This window comes from Mus musculus, chromosome 2 (assembly GCF_000001635.26).
Source record: "Mus musculus strain C57BL/6J chromosome 2, GRCm38.p6 C57BL/6J".
In the NCBI taxonomy this organism is placed as follows: domain Eukaryota; kingdom Metazoa; phylum Chordata; class Mammalia; order Rodentia; family Muridae; genus Mus; species Mus musculus.
Genome location: NC_000068.7, coordinates 79,856,387 through 79,882,311, shown reverse-complemented (window position 1 = coordinate 79,882,311; position 25,925 = coordinate 79,856,387). Strand labels below are relative to the sequence as shown.

At 38.4% G+C, this 25,925-nt stretch overlaps 1 protein-coding gene across 11 annotated transcripts in view; it reads left to right on the top strand.

Moving 5' to 3' along the window:
• Pde1a (phosphodiesterase 1A, calmodulin-dependent) overlaps positions 1-25,925 on the top strand; it is a 362,070-nt gene that overhangs the window by 314,211 nt on the left and 21,934 nt on the right. For 6 of the 11 annotated variants that reach the window (XM_006498919.3, NM_001355140.1, NM_001355141.1 and 3 more), the window contains 6 exons: positions 4,064-4,189; positions 6,982-7,083; positions 7,189-7,309; positions 14,001-14,082; positions 16,570-16,690; positions 17,087-17,274. In XM_006498919.3, the coding sequence (XP_006498982.1) occupies positions 4,064-4,189; positions 6,982-7,083; positions 7,189-7,309; positions 14,001-14,082; positions 16,570-16,690; positions 17,087-17,274 (740 nt within the window). Of the gene's footprint in view, positions 1-4,063; positions 4,190-6,981; positions 7,084-7,188; positions 7,310-14,000; positions 14,083-16,569; positions 16,691-17,086; positions 17,275-22,915; positions 22,943-23,079; positions 23,292-25,925 lie in introns of those variants that run through there. The other 5 variants (XM_011239356.2, XM_030248436.1, NM_001009978.1 and 2 more) reach the window with 3 other exon arrangements.

Genomic DNA, 25,925 nt, shown 5'->3' with positions numbered 1-25,925 from the left:
TAATTTGAAGTAGAGTTTAAATTATATGAAAATATAGGCAGGAGAGAAATAAAAGCCCTTTGATGCATTCAACAGCTTAAGAGTAAAATTTGCTGTAAACTTGTATTGAAAAACAAGTCTCTCTATTTGAATTTACAGTGAGTACATCTGTAACATTCATATTTAATTACAGGATTGTGTGGGAGAAAGTGATTTCCATCATCCTCTTTATCCCCTAGCCAAAGTAATTTGAGGTCAAAGGAATGATGATGTGGTTAAGTACTTGAAAGGGCAAAAAAAAGGCTAATCATCACTGATGGAATAATGATGAGCTAAATATTTTCTCTTGGATATTTAGGCTATCTCACAGATATTAGCATTATAATTGGGAAGGAAAGGGCATATAGATATTTAAAGTATAATTATTAAGGGGAAAATTAGCATCATGATCAAAATTATCTTAAGCATGAAAGCCATCTTTGGCTTGAAATTGAAAAAAACATTTGAAATTCAATGCAAAATCTAAAGAAGAAATGGAGTGATGCCAAGATATGCAGAAAAGTATTTGACAAAATCCAAAATCCTTTCATGGTCAAATTCAATAAGCTAGAAAGAGCGGGCATTGTCCTTAACATGAGAAAGAATATGCCCAAGAGAATGGCACTCATTGGGTGCTGAGAGTGCAGTTAAGAGACCCTGGTCAAAGAACCTAAAAATCTCACCTAGACAAGAAGAGTAAGCTAACAAAAGGGATTATATGACAAAGAGACTGCCATTAATAGCAATGTATTACATTCTGGGAAACGACCAGGAGTAGACATTAAATATCTTACAGAAATAGTAGTATATGACTAATGTATAATATAAATTAGTCTAGCTATTGAGCAATGTATTGTCTCACAAGGTTATGCTGTAGCAAATCTGTGCCGGTTTTTCATTTTAAGATTTGTAAATACATTAGAAACATAAGCATCTACAAGGATATAGGGATATCTTTATATTAAGGAAGAAATAATGTTATCTTTGTTACATGGCTTTGTAGCATATTTGAAAAAAATTACAAACCAAGAACCTTAAAGCAAACCCTACAGCTGAAGTGATACAGTCTGGTTGTAGGATACAAGTTCAATGGGTTGTGGCATCCTGAGTCTACAGCTCTATTATCTACCAGAGTCAAACTGATGGAATTTCTCTTTGAAAATATAATACCATTTACATTAGCATCCTCAAACTGAAATACTTGGTATAAGCATAACAAAATGTGTAGAAAAATCTAGAAGAGGAAAATCATTTAATTTTAGCAGAAGAATCCAGAAGGTTTGAGGACACCAAGAGAACACAGCTCACAAACATCAACTAAGAAAGACTCCCAGGCTCTCCAGAGACTGAAACAGCAGTCTTGGCACTGGCATGTATCTGTGCTAGGTCCTCTGCACATAATTTGTGCTGTTACCCTGGTGTTTTATGGGACTCCTAACAGTGGGAGTAGGGGTATCTTCTGACTCTTCTTGGGACCCTTTTCCTCCCACTGGGTTAGCTTGCCCAGCCTTGATAGGAGTGTTTGTGCCTAGTCTTATTGCATCTTGTTAGGCAATGTTTGTTTTATATCCCTGGGAGGTCTGCTCTTTTCTGAAAGAAAATGGATAGAGGAGTGGATGTTAGGGAGAGGGGAGTGCAACTGGGAAGAGTGGGGAGGGGACAGCAGTGGGAGAGGAAACTTTAGTGGGATGTATGGTAAACAAAAATTTAAAGGAAAACAGAAAAAAAAAGATTCTGGCAGATGAACAAAACCGAAGAAGTAAATCTTGTTCATGGACAGAAATCTTCAATTTGGTCAAAATGTTATTCAACCCAAGCCCCAATCGGACTTTTTAATATACTTGGTTTTTTATTTTTGCTTTGTTTTATGTTGTTATGTTTGTTTGTATTTTGTGTTTTGTTTGCTTGTTTTTATATTTTTAAAAGATTGTATGGAGAAAGAAGAGCTCCAGAATAGATAATACAACATGGGATCAAATTAGAGTACTATTTCCCCTCACTTCAACATTTACAACTGTGAAAATTCCTGGCAAGAAACACACCTTGCACTCAGCCTTCTGCAAGGCTAATTAACTGATTAAACAATCATCAAGGTGGACAGATTAGAATGTTGGCAGTCTAGAGCCAGATTATATCGGGACAATTTAAGCCTTCTTCATAGCCATTTATCGACCTCTTCTGTATGTGGTCTAACAACTTTGTAGCCATTATTAAATCCTGTGGAATGTGCATACTTCCAGCCCTTCTTCACAACCAAAGGGCTGAGAGTATTATCAGCTGGCATTGGAGTCTGAGAGCTGCTTTTTTATGCCCCCCCTTCCTGATGCTTCTATCAATATATTTTCAAAACATCTTGAGCTTTAAATTTTCTTTGTTCTTCACTATAAAAGTACACAGAATTTCTATGATGCTAAAACATGGAATTTGGGGGTAACTCAAATTTGTATTTTTGAATCATGATCACTCACAGTTGGCTCTAAAATAAACTCTTCTTTGATATGAGAGATGTGGTTTAGTATACACTTCAATGCTGTAACAATCAGAAAGTGTGGTGTTAGTGAAAGGACAGGCAAATGGAAAAGTCTAGAAAGTCCAGAAATGGACCCATAACATTTAGTCAGTTGCTTTTTTACAAAACACTTATTTTATTTAATTATTTTATTTCTTTTATTACTCATGTGTATATATGTATGTTGTGTGTGCTGGTTCCAGTAGGGGCCAGAAGAGAGAGTCAGGTCTCATGGTCCTGGAAATGCAGGCAGTCTGAGCCTCCAGACACTAGTATTGGCAATTCGGTTTGGATCTTCTGGAATGCTTTGTAATTGCTGAACCATCTCTCCACTCCCTAGTCAACTGATCTTTGACAAAGGAGTTGGGGGCTTTGTAACAAAGAGAATCTTTTTAGTAACTGGTGTTGGAAAACCTGCATACCCATATGCACATTCAAACAAAGAAACTAGATACCAATTGCTATGGTTTAACTGTGTCTTCTAGAATTTATGGGCTGGATATCAAATCCCTATGCAACATGCTAGGAGAGGCAACTTCTGCCTGTATCTGGGTCATAAGGGCTCCCACTCCATGAACATACTGCCTTTATAAATGAGCTCTCTGGGTAATCTCTGCATATCTCTGCCCTTCTTCCATGTGATACCCAAACATGAAGCAAGAAGAAACTTTACAGGTGACCAGGTGACATATCACTTTCATCTCAAACACTCATGCCTCCAGAACTACAGGAAATAAATCTCTATCCTGTACAAAATGCCTGCTAGTACCCTGTGTTAGTAGCATGAAATCTGATGAGATACAAACCAAACATCCTTCAAAGGGCTCACAGATTTAACTATCAAACACAAGACAAAACATTGCAAAAGACAACACAAGAGAAAATGAATGTGACCCAGGGTTTAGTAGTGACTGAACGCAGCATCAAAGGCACGGCGCATGAAAGCAAGAGTTGAAAGCTGAAGTCCATTAAAGAATGCTCTGCCAAAGACATTGCTAAGAAAATAAAAAGGAGAGGACACAGTCAGGGGGACAATATATGTATGAGACATGGTTATTAAAGGACGTATTTAAAATGCACAAAGATATTTTAAAATAAAAACAAGAAAACAACTTAATTGAAACTCATATATATATATATATATATATATATATATATATATATATATATATATATATATATATATTAGTTAGCGAAAAGAGCCAATATGGAGAGATGTGTGCTGCATGCTGCAAACTCTGTGACATTCGGGGGAAAGAAAACACAACAGAAGACGACTTCCAAGGGAGCCATGCTGCAGAGGCAGGCAGGATGAAGGGAAACCCAATTTTCTGCAATTCTATTGTGAACCTGAGATGGTATACCAATTAAGTCTCTGTCAAACACTAAAGTACTATAGAGTTTCAAAAAGTAACTTAGTATTTGCAAGGTTTTCAGTGTTCAATAACGGGATTTTAACCAGTGTGATGACTACTTACTATGGAAACCTCAAAGTCTGAAGACATTCTCATCTGGATGTTTGCTTTTAACCTCCAGGTCGGACGTTGCTATTCTGTACAACGACCGCTCAGTGCTTGAGAATCACCACGTCAGCGCAGCCTACAGACTTATGCAAGAGGAGGAAATGAATATTTTGGTAAATTTGTCTAAAGATGACTGGAGGTGAGTTTCAGAGAAAACCCAAAGGAATCGAACCCCAAGAACAACGTGAATTGTATTGCTAAAGTGAGGAAGACACAGGGAGGCCCTAGGTCTTCCCCTATTGGAGGAAGTGCTGGCAGGCTTTGTCCAGACACCATCTCTGCTGCTGGATAGACAGAAACTAACTGCAGATCAATCCAATACCCTAGCACATGTGTAAAGCCACATTCTACACCACAAGTGACTAAGGGGACATAATTACTCGGCCTCTAGTGGAGCTTGGGTTGATTTTGTTGCTTTTATGGTTGGTTGTATTTCTGTTTTGTTTTGTTTTTTAATGTAGTCTTACATAAATTCAAAATTTTCATATCATGCACATTTTTCTCTTTAGTATTTTGCTATAAATAGTTTCATCTACTTCAGAAAAAATTACAACTATACTAAAATGACCCAGAGAAAAGAGGAAAATACTTTATATATCTCCCAGGAATAAAATGTGTAAAATTAACTTTTACTGTCTAGCCTCTGAGTAATCTCTGTTTTCCCCTCACAGCTAAGTCTTGTTATTTAAGTATGGATTTACTTACTCTGGTTTTTTTTCTTTGTGATCATATTTATGTGTCTCCTCATAAACTTTAACCATCCTGATTGGACCTTTTATATTATGTGCTAACAAATAGTGCAATGGTCACACAGATTCTAAAATTTAATAAATTCAGTGCTTTCCAACTACTTACAAAACACCTATTTTCTAATATAACAGCAATAAAAGTTTTCCTAACATTAAAATTTGGTTATTTTGTAAAAGACCTCTAATTCTTCTGCCCTCAAGTCTTGTTAGTATTTTTATTACAAATAAAAGCATTGAACTTTTTACAAAAATATTTCATACCTTAAGTTGCATTTCCCTTGTGTTATATTTCACTTACTATATTACCATAACTTAGAATTTATTAAGTATTTAAATAGAAAGCATAGGAAATTTAGTACATTGTGCAGACTATGGAAAATTTTTGTCTCAATTCTCTTATTTAACAAATGTTGTATCTAGTTGATATTAATGCAAATTTTGTTAATATTTCATTGAAGACTATAATTGAGAATAATTTTATTAACTACTTTCAATTCCTGTATTTCTCTGCAGATTTGGTAAATTATTCTAAGCAGGTTGCCCAGTTTTATAAATGACAGCAGAACACTGAGGCTTTGTCACTTTTGCATAAATTAAGGTTGGACTGAACATCTGAAATTTTCAAAAACATCCCAATATGTTGCTATTTTTAAAATAAATCATCTTTTATGTAAGATATTTGTGATGGGGGTGGAGTTGAGACACAGTTTCTCTCTATAGCCTTGGCTGTCCTAGAACTTGCTCTGTAGATGAGGCTGGACTCAAAACTCAGAGATCTGCCTGCCTCTGCCTCCCAAATGCTGGAATTAAAGGCATGCCCCACCACTGCCTGGCTAAAAAGTATTTGAATCAAGATTATATTCAAGTCAAAGCTTTGACTTAACTTATAATACTGGTCCCCTGGTGAAAACAGAATATGATTGACTTCTTATCTGCATATAGAAGCATTTGCTAGGGTGACTCAATTTTCTACTAAAACTGGGAATGAGTTTACTCAGTCACAGACTCTGTGATGTGACCACTCTGTTTCCATGACAGCATCTTGCTTAAGTGTTTAAACAGTGCCAATGGATATGTCTGTTCCACAGGATTGGGGTCCCAGTATACCCCTCTCACTAACATCTGAACTTCTCTCAGGTGCCTGTGGTGCGTCCTGGGCACTTTGGAGTCACCCAAGGGTCAGCTTTTGGAATGGAAATTCTGGTTGAATTTTATACCCAGTCACATCTTAGCTGCATGACTGAGCAAATGCAATAGTCTCTGGAGGGAAATATTAATAATTCTACCCTAGGAATTAAATGTTTAGTGTACTGACAAAGGAATTACTACATAGTCCTAAGTCCACACATAGACTGGATGAATAATTCTGGTCCTATTAAAAGCAGTTTCATTTACAAGACATAAAAGGAGGGAAGTGCAAGAGAGATGCTGAGAACTCATCCTCTTCCAGATGACTTCCCTGGGGCAGTAAGACAAGCAGTTTTGTTGGCCACCTGAGTTTAGACTATTCCCCACTGCCATTGACTTCATGTCTTACTTCTAAAGCATTCAAGATGTTAATTAGGAACAAAGGTGATGCTCTTACTAGAGCTCATGCCAGACAAGGACAAGGACCTTTGTTTAATGCCCATATCCCATGTGAAAATGCCCGGTATGGTGGAACATGCTGGCAATTTCATTCCTGTAGACGCAGAGACAGGGAGACCCCTGGAATTTGGTGGCCAGCCAGCCTAACCTGATTGTCAAGCCCCAAGTCAGTGAAAACCCCTGATTTTTAAAAACTGTGTTTAGTACCCCTGAGTTTGACTTCTAGTCTCCACATGAACATGCACACATGTGCATGCACATCTATATGCCTATGTACATGGATAAACATACATGCAAGCATGCCATTTATATAATTAAAATGGCCAACAATTATTTTAGGTAGACAAAAAACAAGACTTAGCAATTATGAGTTGGGAAGACATGTGGCTTGTGAAGGAAATACATTTCATTTTTAAGGAGATTATTAAGTGGCATTAAAGTAATGTCCAACTTTTGTGAACACTATTGCACTTAAAAGGTGATGACTCTGTGTTGATAATTGTTAGGGAAAACAGTATGATCATGTTTATAGACATGTCCCTCTCTAAGCTAAGGAAAACTCAAATGAACCATTCTCCCTTTCATGCCTCTGCAGGGATCTTCGGAACTTAGTGATTGAAATGGTCTTAGCGACAGACATGTCAGGGCATTTTCAGCAAATTAAAAACATAAGAAACAGCTTGCAGCAGCCGGAAGGGTAGGTTGTTTTCCTTTGTCATGTTGAAGTTTTGTGGGTTTGGGCTTAGAAAACACTAGGTGATTAATTTTGTTCTGTAATTTGAGCGTGTCTTTGGTTTGACAGGATTGACAGAGCCAAAACTATGTCCCTGATACTCCATGCAGCTGACATCAGCCACCCAGCCAAAACTTGGAAGTTGCACTACAGATGGACCATGGCCCTAATGGAGGAGTTTTTCCTGCAGGTGCATCTTTTTTTTTAACTCTGTTTTGGAAACAGCGGCTGTGAATATTGACAAAACTTTATTCAGCAGAGCCAAGGCTTTGTACTTATATTTCCATTTAGTCACAACACATAGTTAGGGTACTTGGGGAAAGTCTATCAGGATTTTAGATAAGTAGGATAGTATTAAATGTCTTTTAAAAGGAGTAATGTCTCAGATATGAGGATGTGGCAGTCAGGAAAAAAGCAATAGAAAGGCAGGTTAGAATTACACTGTTACAGCCGGGCAGTGTTGGCACATGCCTGTAATCCCAGCACTTGGGAGGCAGAGACAGGCGGATTTCTGAGTTCAAGGCCAGCCTGGTCTACAGAGTGAGTTCCAGGTTAGCCAGGGCTACACAGAGAAACCCTATCTCGGAAAACCAAAAAAGAAAGAAAGAAAAAAAAAAAGAATTACACTGTTACTAAAAGGTAAGTTTGAGAGCATAAATAGCTTGCACATGAGAAAAGCAAGAGGATTGGGGGGGGCACACAAACTTCTATGTGTATCTTCCTGCTCAAAATTTACCCCCATACATAGCTGCAAAGGTGGCTGAGGAAAATGCAGCATAACAGACACCTGCCTAACCGAAATGACAAATACAAACCTGCAGGAGAGGAGACCTCTGTTCTCTGGTGTAGGCGTTTCTTTACAAGTTATTCCCTGTTCTGTCTAACATCTTTGCATTCCAAGTTGGGATACTATAATATAAACATGATGGTAATTATTCAAAGTTGGCTTCAAATTCCACAAGTAAAACCTCACTCTTCCAAATGATGGGCTCCACTTCAGACTTCAGACCCAAGTGGAACATACAAATGTTGATTTCTGATCAGCTGATTTCAGTTCCTATGGCATATTCTAGAGTTGGTGGTTTGTTAATAGAACTCAGAGTTGGTGCTATACTGACAATTAGAATTTTATCATAAAGAATGGAATTCAGTGGTGGCCAGATAAAGCAGGTGAGACACATGAGTGGCTTTACGGTCTCTAGGTGGAGTTGGAGCGTGTCAACTCCTGGATAGAATATGAACCCGAAAATTTCCCTAAACTTCAGTGTCCACAGTATTGTAAAGCTTTATTACATAGGTGTGAAAAGCTTTTAAATATTTTGAGTTGAATGATCATAAAAATACAACATGGGGCAATCTGCTGGGTTCATCTAAGCCTGTACGTAGAGGATGTTTTGTAGCATTATGTCCTTTAAAAGACCAAAAGTATGAAACCACTGCTAGGATTCTGTCTTTCAAATGTAGGTGAAATTTAAGAAAATGGAACTAAATAAGTTGATACTAGAAGGTAATAACTATAAAAACAGAAATCAGTGGAAGAGAGCAAAGAGAAACAAGAGGCAGAATTAGTAGAGATTAAAAACTGACAGCCTGGATTAAATTACTTGCAAGATCAGAAAGAGGGAGCAATATACATAAAAGATGGATTAATATTATAGAGCTTACATATGCCAAGAAGGTAAAAAAAGGTGTGAACAAGTTATATGAATAATATTGGTGACAAATTGCCTAAATCTTGAGAAAGATATAATTGACCTACCAACCTAGACGTAAGACAAAGCTACAATGAATATTCATATGCTTATGTTTTGGTTGTATTTATAATACAACCCCACATAAGAAAACCCAGGATTTGGAGTAGTGAGACGGTTCCACTGTTAAGACCACTGGCTGCTTTTCCAGAGCATGAGGATCTGGGTTGAATTATCAGCACCTACATGGCAACACACAATATCTATAAATCCAGTCCCAGAGGATCTGACACCTTCTTCTGGCCTTCATGGCATCAGAAACACATGCAGTGCAAAGACATACATGCAGGCAAAACACCCATACTCATAAAATTAATTAATTCTTAAAAAACAAAAACCCAGGACTAGATAGCTCCAGTTTTTTATTTTAATTTCAATTTCCATTAATTTGATTCAGTTGAGAGATACCACCTTTCTTAAGAATTTTAAGATAAAAATAATAATTTTAAACACAAAATTTTCATGATAAAGGAAGAAGAAAATTAGCAGTATATCGCTCATAAAACCTGACAAAGATGATTCAAATAAAGGAAATTATAACTCACATCTGTCATGTATCTAGATGGGGGAAACTCTTAAAATATTAGCAAGTCAAATCCATAATATTGTAGAAGAATGCGAAGCAGGACTTGGGCATACATGTTGAATATTTTTTAATTATACCAAACTATATTAAAAGAATACAAGGGGAAATCACATTGTCATATCAATAGATTCACAGAATGCATTTGACAAAATTCAACACTTTAATTAGACAAACTCCCTGCAAACTAATTAGGAAATGGTTCTCAGCCTTGTAAAGGATCAAAGGGCCACAGCTAATGCAATACTCCGAAACGGAAATGGTATGCTATAGAATGGACTATCAACTCTCTCTGTTAAATGATTCATATGAAGTCCTCCTCAGTACAAAAAAGTACTAAGAGGAAATAGTAAATAAAGTGGCTAAAATAAAACTACGCTCAGATGCCAAGAGGACAGGTAGAACCAACACATGGTTTCACAGGGTTGTAGGATCAACTGTAGCTCCATACAGGAGCAGGAAACAATTGGAAAACTAAGTTTACCGTTTCTGGCCGTGACAACATCTTCATGAGAACACCACTCTCACAAAGGATCTCCGTTCTCTCTCTGGGAGAGGAGGAGAAGAAACACAAGAACAAGTGCCTGGTGCAGAGCCCTGATTCCCACTCCATGGATGGGAAAGTCCCAGGGTACCAGCAAATCATCACAGCCTTTAGCCGTGCAAAAACACTGTCTGTTGTCCCCTGTCAGCCTACACAAGGACAAACAAGGCTGACACAGGAATTTGCATCTGGTAACAAATAAGCACATTTTGGTTATAAAAAAAAATAAGTTGAAAACATCATTATTTACGAGAGCATCAAACAATATTAAAGTTGGGGTTTAGCTAAACGCATGCAAAATCTCATTTTTAACTTTACATATATATAATTAAGATATATATATGTATATGTATATGTATATGTATATGTATATGTATATGTATATGTATATGTATATGTATATATATATATATAATTAAATTAGATGCATAAATAAATTGTGTGTGTATGTAAATGGACAGATAGTCCATAATAATGAGTGCTCCAGTTTGTTTTCTGTGGCTGTTTTCTGTGGGGAGGAACACATTCTTTATATTTTACAGACTGCAGTCATTGTCAAGGGAAGCCAGGGCAGAAACTGAAGCAGGATTGCTCAGGGCACTGCTTACTAGATTGCTCTCCATGTCTTGCTCAGCTTACTTTTGGGACAGGGCCCTTCTACATCAGTCATTAATCAAGAAATCACTCCACAGTGATGCACACCAGCTAGTCTGATGGAGATATCGCAATTGCAGTTTGCTCTTCCCAGGTGACCAAAACTTGTGCAAGTGTTAGGCAGAACAATGGATTAAAAGATTCCATATTACAAGACGTAAGTTCTTTCAAAATTGATCCACAAGTTTGGGGTTGTATTACAAAGATCTTAGCAGATCTCTTTGTAGAAACTGGAATTCTGATCCTACAAGTGGAAACACCCGAATCTACAAAAGCCTTGGCAATTCTGTAAAAGACTAGAAAGCTGGAGCATCCATTGTCCCAAATTACATAAGTAGCATTTCATAATATAGAAATGACCAGACTGTCACTGGAGTATAGACAGAGAATAGATCAATGCAACCTGATAGTGATTCCAGAAATAAGCCTACACATGTCCTCCTATGATTGTTTTCATAGACACCAGGCAAATAAGCTGGGAAAGACTTTCCACAATGCAAATGCAACAATTAGAAAGCAGTGGGGCAGTAAGCAAATCTATCCTTTTGTTCTTATTTATACGAATGTGTCCATGTGAATGTATGCTGTACTTGTGTGGATGCCCTTTGAGGTCAGTGGCTGACATCTGATCCCCCTACTTTTAGAATTTCTTCCCCTAGCATTCTTGTTTTAGAATTTTGATTGTTTGTTTTTGCTTTTCTTTTTTGTTTATGTTTGAGACAGTGTCTCACAGTGTAACATGTTCTGGCCTAGAACTCACACACTACTAAAAATACACTCTGCCCATACACTTCAGGCAAAGATCTGGGTGCCAATGAAAATTACAGATATAACCCCCCAAATCAAATGACAGTAAAGAACTATAGCTCGATATGTTTAAAATTGAAGCCAGCATGGGTTTTCTTTGGTTGGTGGTTTAGTTCCAGGCCCTTGGTCCTGTGAAAGTTCTATGCCCCAGTGTAGGGGAATGCTAGGACCAGGAAGCAGGAGTGGGTGGGTTGGTGAGCAGGGGGAGGAGGAGGGGATAGGGAGTTTTCAGAGGGGAAACCAGGAAAGGGGACAACATTTGAAATGTAAATAAGGAAAGTATCTAATTAACAAAAGAATAAATAAATAAATAAATAAATAAATAAATAAATAAATCGAAGCCAGTTCTAAGAGTTGTGAAAGCTCTGTAGACAGTAGTTACACAGGGAATCCTAGTGTTTGCTAAGATGCTTACAGTCAAATTACACAATTACATTCTACCATAAATACAGCTGAATATAGATGTGGCATTCCTATGGCCATCAAACATGTAATCTGTTTAGGTGACTGTGAGAATTTCTGAGGGTCATTTTTAGAAGGAAGAACGGAACACAGTCACATGGAGGACATCGCTTATGCAAGTTGTCCAGAGATGGCTGAGTAGGTGCACGGTCCTGCCTCTATCTCAGCTTGTCTACAGAGCCAGGGCTCCCTCACCCCTATCCCTGGGGCCTGACAGCGGTTTGAATGTTAATGTATATTACTCTTAAGACTTGCATCCAGGTCTCAGGGCCAAAAGGTTCCCCAGACTTCTGAATTTCATTCTCTTTTCAGTTGTTCTGTTTCTGTAGCCATAGAAATTGTTTCAGTTTTAGTGAAATTTAAAGAAATAAAGCCTTGGATTAATGCCTCGTCGAGAGCTGTCAGAGCCTTTTACTCTGTTTGCAAAGCAGACAAACAATTACAAGCTGTTTGTCACAGCCATTTCAAGAAGAAACCTTGGCAAGTTACTTGGGAACTTTGAGATGGCTATGAGCTGTGAGACACTGGACACCAGACCCTCCTGGGGATTGCGATGGGGCTGCTGCTGCTGCCTCAACACCTGTAGGCTCATTCCCAGAACAATAATGCCCAGACCTAGGACATTACAGAGAGCCACTGGGTAACTGAGTGTAGTATTCCACTTTCATCCGTCAATGAAATACGTTTATTAGGTTTAGTGAGTTGTTGACTCTAAAAACTATTTTTTGGTCTCTTAAATAGAGGACTTTCAACAGGATGCACAACTTTCAAGATAAATGTGAAGTAATTGTTATGTAGAATGCTCAGTTTTGACTATTGATTTCATTTTAAGAAAAAAAATCTGTGTCTCCTTCCTTGGGAGAATAAAGACCTTGTAAAGTTGGTCAAGCTTCCACCAAGGTAACACAGTTTCCCTTTCTACATCTCTCCCCTGTCCAAGGTGTTCTGTTTAGTTCTTTCATGGTCTGGCTCAGAGCCCCCCTGCTGCTGACCTGGTACCCATGGCCTTTATTCATTCCAAAAAATAAATAACACTTTGAAATATTTATAAGGAAATTGAATAATTAATGTATTTTTAGCATCCAGTGCTTTTAGCAATAGGAATTTTATATTCTAAATTAATTGAAAGGTACATGAAGCAGAAAAACAACATTAACCTCCCCAACTCCATCCACAGGAAGGCCAGATCTGCATGTCACTGTCAAGTGTTTACGTCTTAGATGAAAATGTGCTAACTGCAGTCTTTAAAATGGAGCTTACACAGAGCAGAACATCAACATGCCTTTTTCAACCCTAATTAATCCTTTTCAGTCTTCCAAAGAACCATATAATATAGAAATAGGCCTATTGAGTGGTATCCTGTTAGAGTGTTCTTAGGCTATACATAGCAGATATTTAACAATAACATCAGCCAAATGCAAATATTATAGTGTCAGTCAAGGACAATTGTATTGTAAATACCAAATAAATGTCTGTCTTTAATATTATTCTTCTGATATAGGCTATAGTCTGTCATTTCTATTTTAAACAATGATAGTGCCATTAGTATTTTAATGTAAACTCTTAAGGATATTGTTATTCAGTAATTAACCACTGATGATATTCTTGAACTGTATTCTAGACCTATGATAAAAACATTATTTGTAGTGGGATATTTAATAAATCTTAGTCGATGAGAAGAAAGAGATTTCAAAATACTCATGCATATTTCATTTGAAAGAGCAGTCCAACAAAAAAAATCTTGCTTTTTAAAGCTTTGTGAAGCAAAATCTAAAAAAATGAAGAAAAATCCATAAGCTTGGTGGTCAATTAATCTCCCAATAATGCATTGAAGTGACTATAGGGTCTTCAGAAAACTGAAATGTTTTTCACTTTAGAGTCAGTGGGTTGGGATACTACAAAGATATTTAGAGATGCACTAGCACTAGAAAATTCCTTAGGAGAAAATAGACTTTAATGAAATAACTGTGTAGGTATTACTGCTTTAAAGAAATGTGGTTGTTTTAAGTCACTATATCTAGACTACACATTTTCTTAAGTTCTCCAGCTTGATTCCAGTGATTCACCTTTCTTTCCCCAGGGAGACAAAGAAGCTGAATTAGGGCTTCCATTTTCTCCACTTTGTGATCGGAAGTCAACAATGGTTGCCCAGTCGCAAATAGGTAATTTTGAAGAATGGTGGCCCCGAAAAGTGGGTGGGACTTGTTGGTGTTCAAATGCAGGTACTATGTAGTTCAAAGTCTTCCAGACCAACCTCACTCTACACTCAGGATAAGCTTTGGCTTCAGGCTGATCTAGCTAATGCTGAAGGAAAAATCAATGAAGTATTTTTACAAAATGCATTCAATAAACCACTACTGCTGGCCAAGGTCAGGTGTTTCCAGGTTCTTGTCTTCTTAGCCAAGGAGTTAAATTAAAAGCCCATACAAAATTTTCAGGAATAGCAAGGGAATTAAATTTAAAGGAAAGCAATAGATCTCCCTGACCAGGGACCCATGTTACAGCCCAGAGTCTCTTGATGTCTTCTGAAGGAAGGGGAGGCCAGGTTCTAAGGGATATACTTACAGCAGCTCTATATTCTGATTGCTAGATTAGACCACATGGTCATTCTCCTACCACGTAGCCCACTTCCTAGAATGCTTCTGATGGAATAGAAACTATTCTAGCTTTGACTATTGTTAGGGAAGTGGAATCCTATCATTATCTTTAGAGGGCTATAGATGTAACAGGATGCAGGTGGCAGTCTATGGTTGTTAGATGAACTGTATAAAGAGGGATATGTGTATGCACGGAGCATACAAGGAGCTAGACTGCCAAGAGCAGTACTGACAAGAGGGATGTGTAACACAACCAGCTGAGTCCCAGGTTACTAAACTATTTCCTATGCTTGCCCATCTCTGATAATATTCCGACAGCCAGCCTCCCCCTTACGGAACCATGTGATGTATGAATCTGTATCCCTTCTCCAGACATGGGCTCTGGTGTAGCTATTACAGAGCTTCAGGACAGTAGGAAAGTGGCTGGCTATAACCCTTTCCCCTCCCAGACAACTTCCAAACACTGTTCAGCCAATAAAACAGCATCTGGTGTTTATCACCATTCAGAAAGTGTGGATGTTGTAAACTCAGAATCTCATCAAGCAAGCTGGGCTGATTCGGTGGCTAGTGGCTCTGATACACATTCCTCTTAGTGAAAGAGGTACGGACTCACTGGACAGTCTACCTGCTCTAGTGAGTTAAAAGTCTAGGGGAACAGTTAACTTCACTTTGAATTCAAGTATTAAGATACAAGATTATTGTAGGATTTTTTGTAAATTTTGAGATGTGTCCCAACATATACTTGAGAAGTGTCAAGCATATACGACTTTGGGCAAGCATTCAATGGATAATTTGCATGTATGTCACTTCCAGACCCTTCTTTTCTTGTATTTAGATGTTAGTATCTATTTCCAGTGGGTTCAAGGCAGAAGCTCCTAATAGCTCTTGGGGCCACAAGGTTTTGCAGTCCCAGAGCTTAAAATGGTTATTGTTTTTAATCCCCCTTTCCTCACTACTAAGAAGCAAACACATCCATGGTCAGGGCTCTGCTCTTTGCCTGTCACTCTCCATCTTGATGAGCACTTTAAATCTAAGTCAGCACTCAATGCTGACATCTCAAAGTGGTGGGATTAGTGCTGTCGCCTGGAGATTGTAGTGTCCTCTCTGCTGGCTCGGCAGCATATGCCCACACTTTGTGAACGAATGCTTTACATCCAGAGAATAATAAACAGCAATTTGAAATAAGGATGTGCTGATAAATCACTCTGATGCAGTCAGGAAAAAAAATAGGATAAAATAAAAGTGGCTGTCCTTCTGTGGCCTGAGGGTTGGGGACTTTTAATTATCTGGTCTTCTTAGAGTTTAGATAGAATTTATTTTTTTCTGGTGTGCATAACATTCAACAACCAAAAACCAAACGAAGACCATTCATAAGAGTAATGTCCTCTCACTGAGAAGAAAAGACATTCTTTTTTTTTCCTTTTTCCAATTTTTTATTAGGTATTTTCTTCATTTACATTTAAAATGCTATCCCGAAAGTTCCCTATACCCCCCCCCCCCACTCCCCTACTCACTCACTCCCACTTCTTGGCCCTTGCGTTCCCCTGTACTGGGGCATATAATGTTTGCAAGACCAAGGGGCCTCTCTTTCCAATGATGGCCAACTAGGCCATCTTCTGCTACATATGCAACTAGAGACACGAGCTCTGGGGGTACTGGTTAGTTCATATTGATGTTCCACCTATAGGGTTGCAGACCCCTTCAGCTCTTGGGTGCTTTCTCTAGCTCCTCCATTGGGGGCCCTAAGAAAAGACATTCTTGATCATTAGAACTGGCTCAAGAGCTAGGACAGCATAAGGCGTAAAATGTCAGATAGGAAAGATCACATCCTTGGGCTAAGGAAGTCTAGTTTATCAGCTCTCACTACTGAATGCATTATTACCCAAAGTAGCTGCCTCTGAAGGTTGTTACTGTCCACAGCTTAGCCAGTTCTCTAGTGAGCACTTGTTTTTCTGCATGTGTACCAGAAAGTCCTCACTGTGGCTTACCGTGTGGTTTAGGAAACTGTGATTCTTGATTGGATCTCCCATTCTGTGTGCTTTGCTTTTTTAGGTTTCATTGATTTCATAGTGGAGCCAACGTTTTCTCTCCTGACGGACTCAACAGAGAAAATTGTCATTCCTCTTATAGAGGAAGCTTCAAAGTCACAGTCTTCAAACTACGGGGCAAGCAGGTATAATAGGTCTTCGTTTGCATATATTAAAGGTTTTACCCAGTAATTATTCTTTTCCTCAAAGGTAGGCCTGCAGTTCTTGCAGTAATTATTAGGTAGTACTGCCATCTAGTGTCTATATACTGTAGTGCACTCCCTTTGCAACTGATCATGGTCCACAAATGGTGTATGGATGGGAGGGGAGGTGGGAGGAAGGAACTGGGAGGAGTGAGTAGAAGCCACATCATAGTCAGAATACACTCCATGTGGGAAAGAGGACGGGGGTTGTGTTAAGCACCTGCCACGTGTTACATCTGGGCCCATGTGACTGTTGTTTAATGGGTCTATAAACCTGTCTCGTATGGTCTCTTGACCTAGTTGTCTTTTTTTTTTTTTTTTTTTCGTTGTCAATGGTAGCTCGTCCACCATGATTGGGTTCCATGTTGCTGACTCTCTGAGGCGGTCAAATACAAAAGGCTCCGTGTGTGATGGGAGCTATGCCCCAGACTACTCGCTCTCAGCTGTGGATCTGAAGAGTTTCAAAAACAACCTGGTGGACATCATTCAGCAGAACAAAGAGAGGTGGAAAGAGTTGGCTGCCCAAGGTACAGTTGTTGATGATGCTACCATTAAGGAGTCGCTAATTCCTTAATAATTTGTGCTTTCTTCCACTTGATGTGCTTCTTTTATAAAACACACAAACTCTTGCTGGTTTCTGAAATTGATCATTCATGAGACAGTTGGTCCCATTGCTAGCTAAGAAAGGATACTCCTGCTTATGTCACTTGAGCTGCAGATGTGTGTGCTGATGGATGGTGGCCATGCAGATGTGAAATAAGGGATAGTAACATGATGACAAACTCTGTAAGAACCCCTGTGCTTTGTCACTGGTACTTGCAAGCCTGTGCCAGCACCAAGCAAAGCCACTAGCTCTTGCTGTATCTATCTGAGTGTCTAGCATTTTAGTCAAAAGTAAAAGTTTGGGGCTGGAAAGATGGCTTTGTAGTTAAGAGTACTTGCTGCTCTTGCTGAGGCCCCAGATTTTGTTCCAAGCACCCATGATAAGCACCAGCCCCAGGATCTCTCTTGGTCCCTGTAGACAACTGCAGATACATTTACACACACACACACACACACACACACACACACACACACACACGCGCGCGCGCGCGCGCGCGTAATTGCAGTGGATAATTTTAAATGAATAAAAGCATTATGAACTATTGGGTATCCAGAGTAGAAACCACTGTGTGCATTGGCTGTTAAAGGTACTGTGGTTTCATAATGAGAGGAAACTGAGTAGACCTGCTTCAGTCTTCAGGAAGGTCAGTGATGCTAAACATGAGCAGGAGTGTAGTTGAAATAGGGATGTGCAGAAAGCCTTCACAAAGAAAGTGATGGTGTAGATAAATAGAAGAGGATAGGGGAAAGAGGGCTAGGGAGCAGCCTGCCATGGAAGATCAGACCTTTTCCAACAGATGCATGGAATAGCCATGTACAAACTAGGAGTTTTAGCTTGCCTCCCACACAAGAAACAGGGAAGCCTGTGAAAAAGGGGAGAAAGGGGGCAGGTTGGAACTCTGCAGGCATAGTGTAGGGGAATGTAGTTCCAGATGTAGATGACCAGGCCATTTATTTGGTCCCCCAAAAGGAAAGCCAAATGTAGGGTTATCTCTCAGACGACATGTAAGTGATTTCAACTAACATCTAACAATGATTTCTCTGACTACATAGCAGAAAATGTTATTTCGTTTGGGTTGCAAAAATGTCACCCAGGTTCAGAAATGAGGCAGTTTTATGCCATCTAGGAGAAAGATGAAAGTGTAGACTAAACTCCAAACTGTGAAACAAAAGAGAGAGACCTGCACCAGTATGTGTGCAACAGCATGAGCAAGAAGTTAGACTTTAGATGTCTGAAAGGAGACTTTCTATGCATATGATGCTGGTTTCAATATGCTTAGTCTAGGGAGTGGCACTATTAGGAAGTATGGACTTGTTGGAGTGGGTGTGGTCTTGCTGGAGTAAGTGTGTCACTGTGGGAGTGGGTTTTGAAAGAGCTTCTTCCTAGCTGACTGTGGATGCCAGTCTCTCTCCTGGCTGCAGTCAGATCAAGATGTAGAACTCTCAGTTTCTCCTGCACCATATCTGCCTGGATTCTGGATACTCCCTGCCTTGATGATAATGGACTGATCCTCTGAACCTGCAAGCCAGCCCCAGTTAAATGTTGTCCTTTATACAAGTTGCCTTGGTCATGGTGTCTCATCACAGTAATGGAAACCCTAATTAAGACACATATTTATAAAATGCATAGGTGCTAAAGATGATCGTGATACGGAGTATACAATACATACATGTGTATGCATATGACTTTAAACATTGTAAACTCTACATCCCTCCTTGTATCAAATCCTGTCTGTTCTCCTTCCAACACATCCTAAATCTGACCTCTTCATGCTTATTCTCTTGTATGCATGGAATCTATATGTACGTATATAACATACACACATAATTGTATGTTGGGTTTTCTACTGCTATGATTAAACACTGTGATTGAGACAACTTATAAAAGAAGGCTTTGATTTGGTTTATAGTTTCAGAGGTTAGAGTTCACAAAGGAACAGTTGAAAGCTCACATCTTGATCTATAACCATAAACAGAGAGAGGGCAGTGGGAATTGTGTGGGCTTTTGAGACTTCAAATCTCACTCCAGGGAGACATCTCTTCTGACAAGCCTACACCTCCTAGTCCTTTCTAAACAGGTTCACCAACATGGGACCAAGAATATGAGATGTTCTCACTTATATGAATATGTCTCACAATAACAAATGAAAATAGGAAACATGAAAACAGAAAGATGTCTGCTCGATAGTCAGTAACTGTCAGTTTATATGGCCATGCTAATCTGCTATGGACTACCAAACAACCTTCAGTCCCTGAAGTGAGAGTGTGTTTCTTATCTGAGATGGGATGCAAACATGAAGGTGATACAGTGTCTACTGAAGCTATATGAGAATCCCAAGGTGTCACCACCATCTCAGCACTCCTCACACCCGAGCTCATCTTCAGATGTGCAGAGCATCGTGCTAATCATTGTCAGGGGAAAGGTGTAAATCCTTTGTCCCACTGTGTGAAGAAAGCTCACTGTAATAAAGTGAGTTTGTAGTTAAAATGCTCCCTAAAAGAGCACTTTCACTCAGGAGAGCCTTCTCCAAGGGAGCTGAATATAACTGTCTAGAATTGGTGTATGTAGATTTTGTTTGATACCAGGCTTTTAAAAATACAAATGCTTTCTAATATTCTAGAATGTCCAGTTTGGGTTAGATTTATTCATCTAGACTGAAGAATATGTCCTTACCATCAATCTGTTATTTCTTAGGCCTCTATCTTTTCTCCACTATTCAGTAGTTAACAGGTTTCAGGAAGATATGTTACAATTCTTGCAGTGAGGTGGGCATTTGAAAACAGCAAGAAGAGTATGTATGAATTTTGTATCCCACTACCTTGCTAGATATTTTGTCAGAGGTAGGAGAAGCGTTTATGACCCTTAATGGGTAAAAGTCCTATCGATTTCTTCCTGTCCTAATTGTATCGCCTTTATCTCCTTCTCATGTCTAATAGGTCTAGCTGAGATTGTATTTTATTTTTCAAGACAGGGTTTCTCTGTATAGCCCTGGCTGTCCTGGAACTCACTTTGTAGACCAGGCTGGCCTCGAACTCAGAAATCTGCCTGCTTCTGCCCCCTGAGTGCTGGGATTAAAGGTGTGCGCCACCACGTCAGGCTTGAGATTGTATTTAACTGGAGTGGAAATTATTGTCTTATTTCTGATTTTACCAGAAACATTTCAATGTTTTTCATCATTGAACATAGTGTTGGCTGGAGGCTCACAGTATGTTGCCTTTTGGGGGGACTGTGATATATTCTCTGTATCTGGAGGTCATCCAGGACTTTTATCATGAAGGTTAGAGGATTTACTCTAAGACCTTTTCTGTATATAATGTGAGGATCGTGTGGTTTCTGTCTTTGAGTCTGATAATGTGGTAGATTGTATTTACTGATTTATACTCGTTGAAATATCCCTGCCTCACTGAGATGAAGCCAATTTGATTGTGATAGATGGTATTTTTGATGTGTTCTTGAATTTGGTTTAATTGTATTTTGTTGAGTTTTAGCATCCATATTCATCAGGGATATTGATCTATAGTTTTATTTTTATGTGTGTCTTTGTCTGGTTTAGGTATAAGTGTACTGCTGGTTTCATAAAAACAAACACGAACTAACTAATTAAACTTTCCCCACTTCTCTTCTATGGAATAGTTTAAGAGTCAATGGCCTTAATTATTTTTTAAGGGATAGTCTACATAAGTGACCTGACTTCATTCAATAAAATGTACATTTTTCTATTTGCTGAAATTAACCAATGGATGCCAAAAGGAAAGATAAATACATGCAATGTTTCTTATTATTTCTTCTACATCTGAATTTGTGTGCTTTCTGACAATTTGAGGATAGTTTTCCTCTAATTTTACATTATGAATATGAACAATAGTTACAAGATTTTATAGCAGTTTATGTACCCCCAGAAACCTGTTGAGTTAGAATGTGGGGAATAGACATTGAGGAAGAGGTAGGTAGGATAGAGGCTACAATGTTGATTGAGGGATTGGTGACTAGATCCCAGTGACTAGACCATTTACAAGTACATTAGAAATTTGTCAACTTTGTACCTTAGAGAAGACTAAACACTAGACACACACACACACACACACACACACACACACACACACACACACACACACACGTATGTTTATTTATGTGTACATGTATATATATGTACTCTCATTTTTGTTCTCTTTAAGAAACCCTTAGGTTTACACTGAACATTCTGTTTATTTCTTTTCCCCCTCTGTGTCAAATGTCCTTTATCAATCAGACCAATCTAGTACTGCCTCAATTTTAATTCAAGCAAGAAAAACCCCCTGCTTCCAACAAGGCCTTGCTACCACTCAGCAATGAGTTCATGGGTAGATTAGAGTATCGTTTGGCCAATTATTGAAATTTTCTCAGTAGACTGATCAGTGTATAACATTAGAACTGTTGTAAGCCAGTGCTTTCTCAAAAGCCCATCTGTGGTCAGTCCAGCCTTTTGGTGAATTCTTAATATCAAAATCATTCACTCATTAAACCTTATGTTTTAAGGTACATGGTGAGCCCTGTCAAGTGCTGGAAATATGCTCCACTTCCATAAGTGCATGCATGAAAGCATATCTAGCTCCAAATCCTCTATATACTATATTTTATTTCATGGGTCCATTTATCAGGCATTTTAAATTTATGTTTATTTTGTGTGTATGGATATTTTGAGTGCATGTATGTATGTGTACTACATGTGTTCTTGGTGCTTTTGGAGGTGAGAAGGGGGCCTAGGATCCCCTCTAACTAGAATTGCAGATAATTATGAGCCATCAATGTGGGTGCAAGAAATTGAACTTGGGTCCTCCAGAAGAGCAACCAGTGCTCTTAAAAGCTGGACCATCACTCTAGCCCCTCAGTATACAATTTGATATTTAAATTAAAGAGTGAAAATAATGAAAATATAATAATCATATGCTATAATAGAACTCTACAACACATTATGATGAAAAAATGAATTCTCTACCTCTTTCTCAAAATATCTTACTGAAAGTCATATTGAAACCATATAATAACATCAGTTTCCATAGCTTTGATTTCTGTACAGAATTTGGGTTCTCTCTTGTTATTTGAGTTATTAGGTATAACCAGTGGAAAAATGGCATTGTTGGATAGTAACAAATAAACATGTTCTTACTCAAAAATAAACATGTTCTTACTCATCTCATTTTTAATGTGACTCTCAAACAGAATATTACTTCTTTATATAATTTTATATTTAAATAGAAGTATAATACCATTATGCATATAAGACTAATATATTTCATGATAACATCTCATTTGATTCTGAGTGTCTTCTTGAGCCAAAATTGATTAAGAATACTTTTTTCAAATGAGCTGACGATCATCACCAACAGATACGAGAGTCATGAACAGCTCTAATAGCAAAAGCAAAATATGCTGAAAATTTAAAAATATTGATTATATTTGTTTTTATAATTTTACTACAGTAGTTTATGCAAATGTGACAAATTTAGAAGACTAATCATAGGGTTTTTTTCTTTATTTCTTCACACTTTCTCTAGATTGTTAAAATGAGTACCCTTGTTTTTCAGAACCAAAATCAATTCTACAGGAACAGCGTAAGTTTTTTCTTCAGTAAGCAATTTTAGGTAAAACTTCCTCTGTGCTAACAGCAGTCATTTGGTCAAAAGATATTCATGCTAGTCATCTACCTGGGCCTGAGTGAGAAAGGGAATCCCTTTTTTTGTTTCTGCAGGTTGTTGCTAAGTTGACATCAGACACCTCAGACATAACAGCTTCACATTTCTTGGTTGACCTGGCTTCTCTGGCATGGACTAGACCTCCTGGTGGCTGCGGCATCAAGATCTTTATGCCTTCAAATATTGGTGCAAATAGTATTTTGTGGCACCTCTCTTTGCTGAGGTGACACGGCGAGTGCCAATAAATGTTCCTTGAGCAACTTATCAATGATTTTGTCATGTCTTCTGTAAGGCTACCTAGACACTTTCACTTCAAATGTATACTTTCTAAACTTTCAAAATGAAGCACACATTTTAGACATTTGTCTTTTATAAAAATTCTTTTTTCCTCTGAAAATTCTTTAATAATCCCAACCACTAAAATTATTTAGAAAAATTACAAGATAAATATTACATGAGCAATGTTCATAATTTATATTCTAGTGAGAATGAATGGCCAGAATAGAACAGCTTGACACACTGGGTTGTGTTTTAAATCTTCTGTTGCCCCATAACTTAGTTTAAGATTAGTTATTTTCCTCCAAGAAAAATTCCTTAAATATTTTTAATGTATTTTATTAATTTTAGTGTGTATGTATGTATGTATTTATATGTGTGTGTGTATGTATGTATGTGTATGGCTGCAGATGGCAGAGCATGTTGAGGTCAGAGGACAACTTGCAGGACTTAATACTCTTCTGTCAAGTCTTACATATTTTTAACAAGTGTTTTTCAATATTTTCTTTGACTATGACTCCTTCATGGATAACTTAATACCTAGTCGTACCAGAGTGGTAGAAGAACTGTCTCAGTTAAGATTTTACTTTTGTGAACATACACCAAGACCAAGGCAACTCTTATAAAGGACAACATTTAATTGGGACTGGCAGACATGGTACAGGAGGAGCTGAGAGTTCAACATCCTATTCCAAAGGCAAATAGAAGAAGACTGGTTTCTGGGCATCTAGGATGAAGGTCTTAAAGCCCACACTCAACAGGGACACAGTTCCTCCAATAAGGCTATAATAGTGCCAACAAGACTACACCTCCAATTATTGCTACTCTTTGAGTCAAGCATTTTCAAACCACCACATTCCACTCCCTGGTTCCCCTAAAATTGTTCAAAATATGAGTCTATGGGAGTCATACCTAAACACAGCATAATCAAAATAAATTTAGTCTATAACAGTCTCAACTATGTTAAAACTCCAAAATTCAAAGTCTTTTCTGAGATTCATTCAATCACTTAATTGTAATCCCCTATAAAGTCAAAATCAACAGGATATGCACTACTATTTCAAAATGGCATAGTGAATAAATACCTGAAGAAAAAGACAAGAAACCAGCTGGGCCAACTCCAAACTCTGAATCATCATGTCTGTTGTCAAAGTGCTCTTCAGATCTCCAACTCCTTTCATCTTTGTTGACTGCAGCACAATTCTCTTTGTCTGCTTCCACTCCCTGTTAGCAGCTTTGCTCAGCAGATAATCCACATTTCTGGCATCTTGAATATCTTGGTGTCTCCAAGGTAACTTCAACATTACAGCTTCTTGTTCCATTGTCTATGATACAGACATGGTCATCTGGGCTCCTCCAAAGGGATTGGGTCACTTCTGCAGCTCTGACCTCTGTGGTAGGCTAGGCTCTAATTGACTCCACTCCACTGCTGCTGTTGTTCTTGGTGATCATTCCATGGTACTGGCATCTCTAATACATTGGATTCTTCTGCTGTAACTATTCACCAATAGCCTCTCACAGGCTCTCTTCATGGTGTCAAGCAAGCCTCAACTTCCTTGCAAGACCCCCTTCAGTTCCAGGCCAACAACTGTAACTATGGCTACACCTTCACCAATGGCCTTCCCTAGCCTCTCTCGGATGTTCTCTATAGTCCATTCAAAACCAAAATCACCCAGCTGAATTTTACACATTACCAAGTCTAGTTGCAATACAAGTTACAACCTTGGCTATCTCTGGAGCCCAGCTTCTTTGTACTCTCAGAAAGCACTTCCCAGATTTCAGCTCAATAATGCTGGTCTCTTCTTAATCAGCGCTAATTTCTTATCTCCAGCTAACCAACATCACTTGTCCCAATAATCCCTTCTATTTTTGAATCTAAAGCCAGAGCTACATGGCCAAAGCTGCCTAGTTCTGCTTTTTGGAGCTAGAACACACCCCTCCTCCTATTCTATTACATTATCACAAGTTTCCTGTTTTCCAAGTCCTTCACTAACTAAGCTTGGCTATCCTAGAACTTGTTCTGTAGATTGACCTTGAACTCAGAGATTTGCATGGCTCTGTCACTTGAATGCTGGGATCAAAGGTGGGCACTGCCACCCCTGAACTTAAGCTTTTCTCTACTTGGAACTTGCTCTATACTAAGCTGGCTCTGAACTCAGAGGTCAGCTTGCCTCTGTCTTCTGGGATTAAAGATGTGTATCATCATGTTTGGACCTAAATTTACCTGGGTGAGATCTTGCCCCAAAGTTACCACTCCCATAATCTGTTTATCTTCTTGAATATAGGATTCAGATTCATTTCACCTCCTTGAACTATACATATTACATTTTTCTTTTTTCAGCTTGATCCTTTTCATTAAAATGTTCTTCATAGTAGTTAACTTTAGTAACCACAAAACAGAACTTACACTAAATTGTTTTGAGACTTCCTTTGTCAAAACAATTAGTCTAAATCTCTTCACCTTAGCCTCAGACAGATTCTTTGGACAATGGAAAAATGCAGCCATGTTCTTCATCAAAATATCACAAAAACAGTCTCTAGGCCACATACTAACATTCCCCTCCACTCTTGGGCCAGCAGGCCTACACAGTTCAAACACTCTCAGCATTACCATCTTGCATAGTCC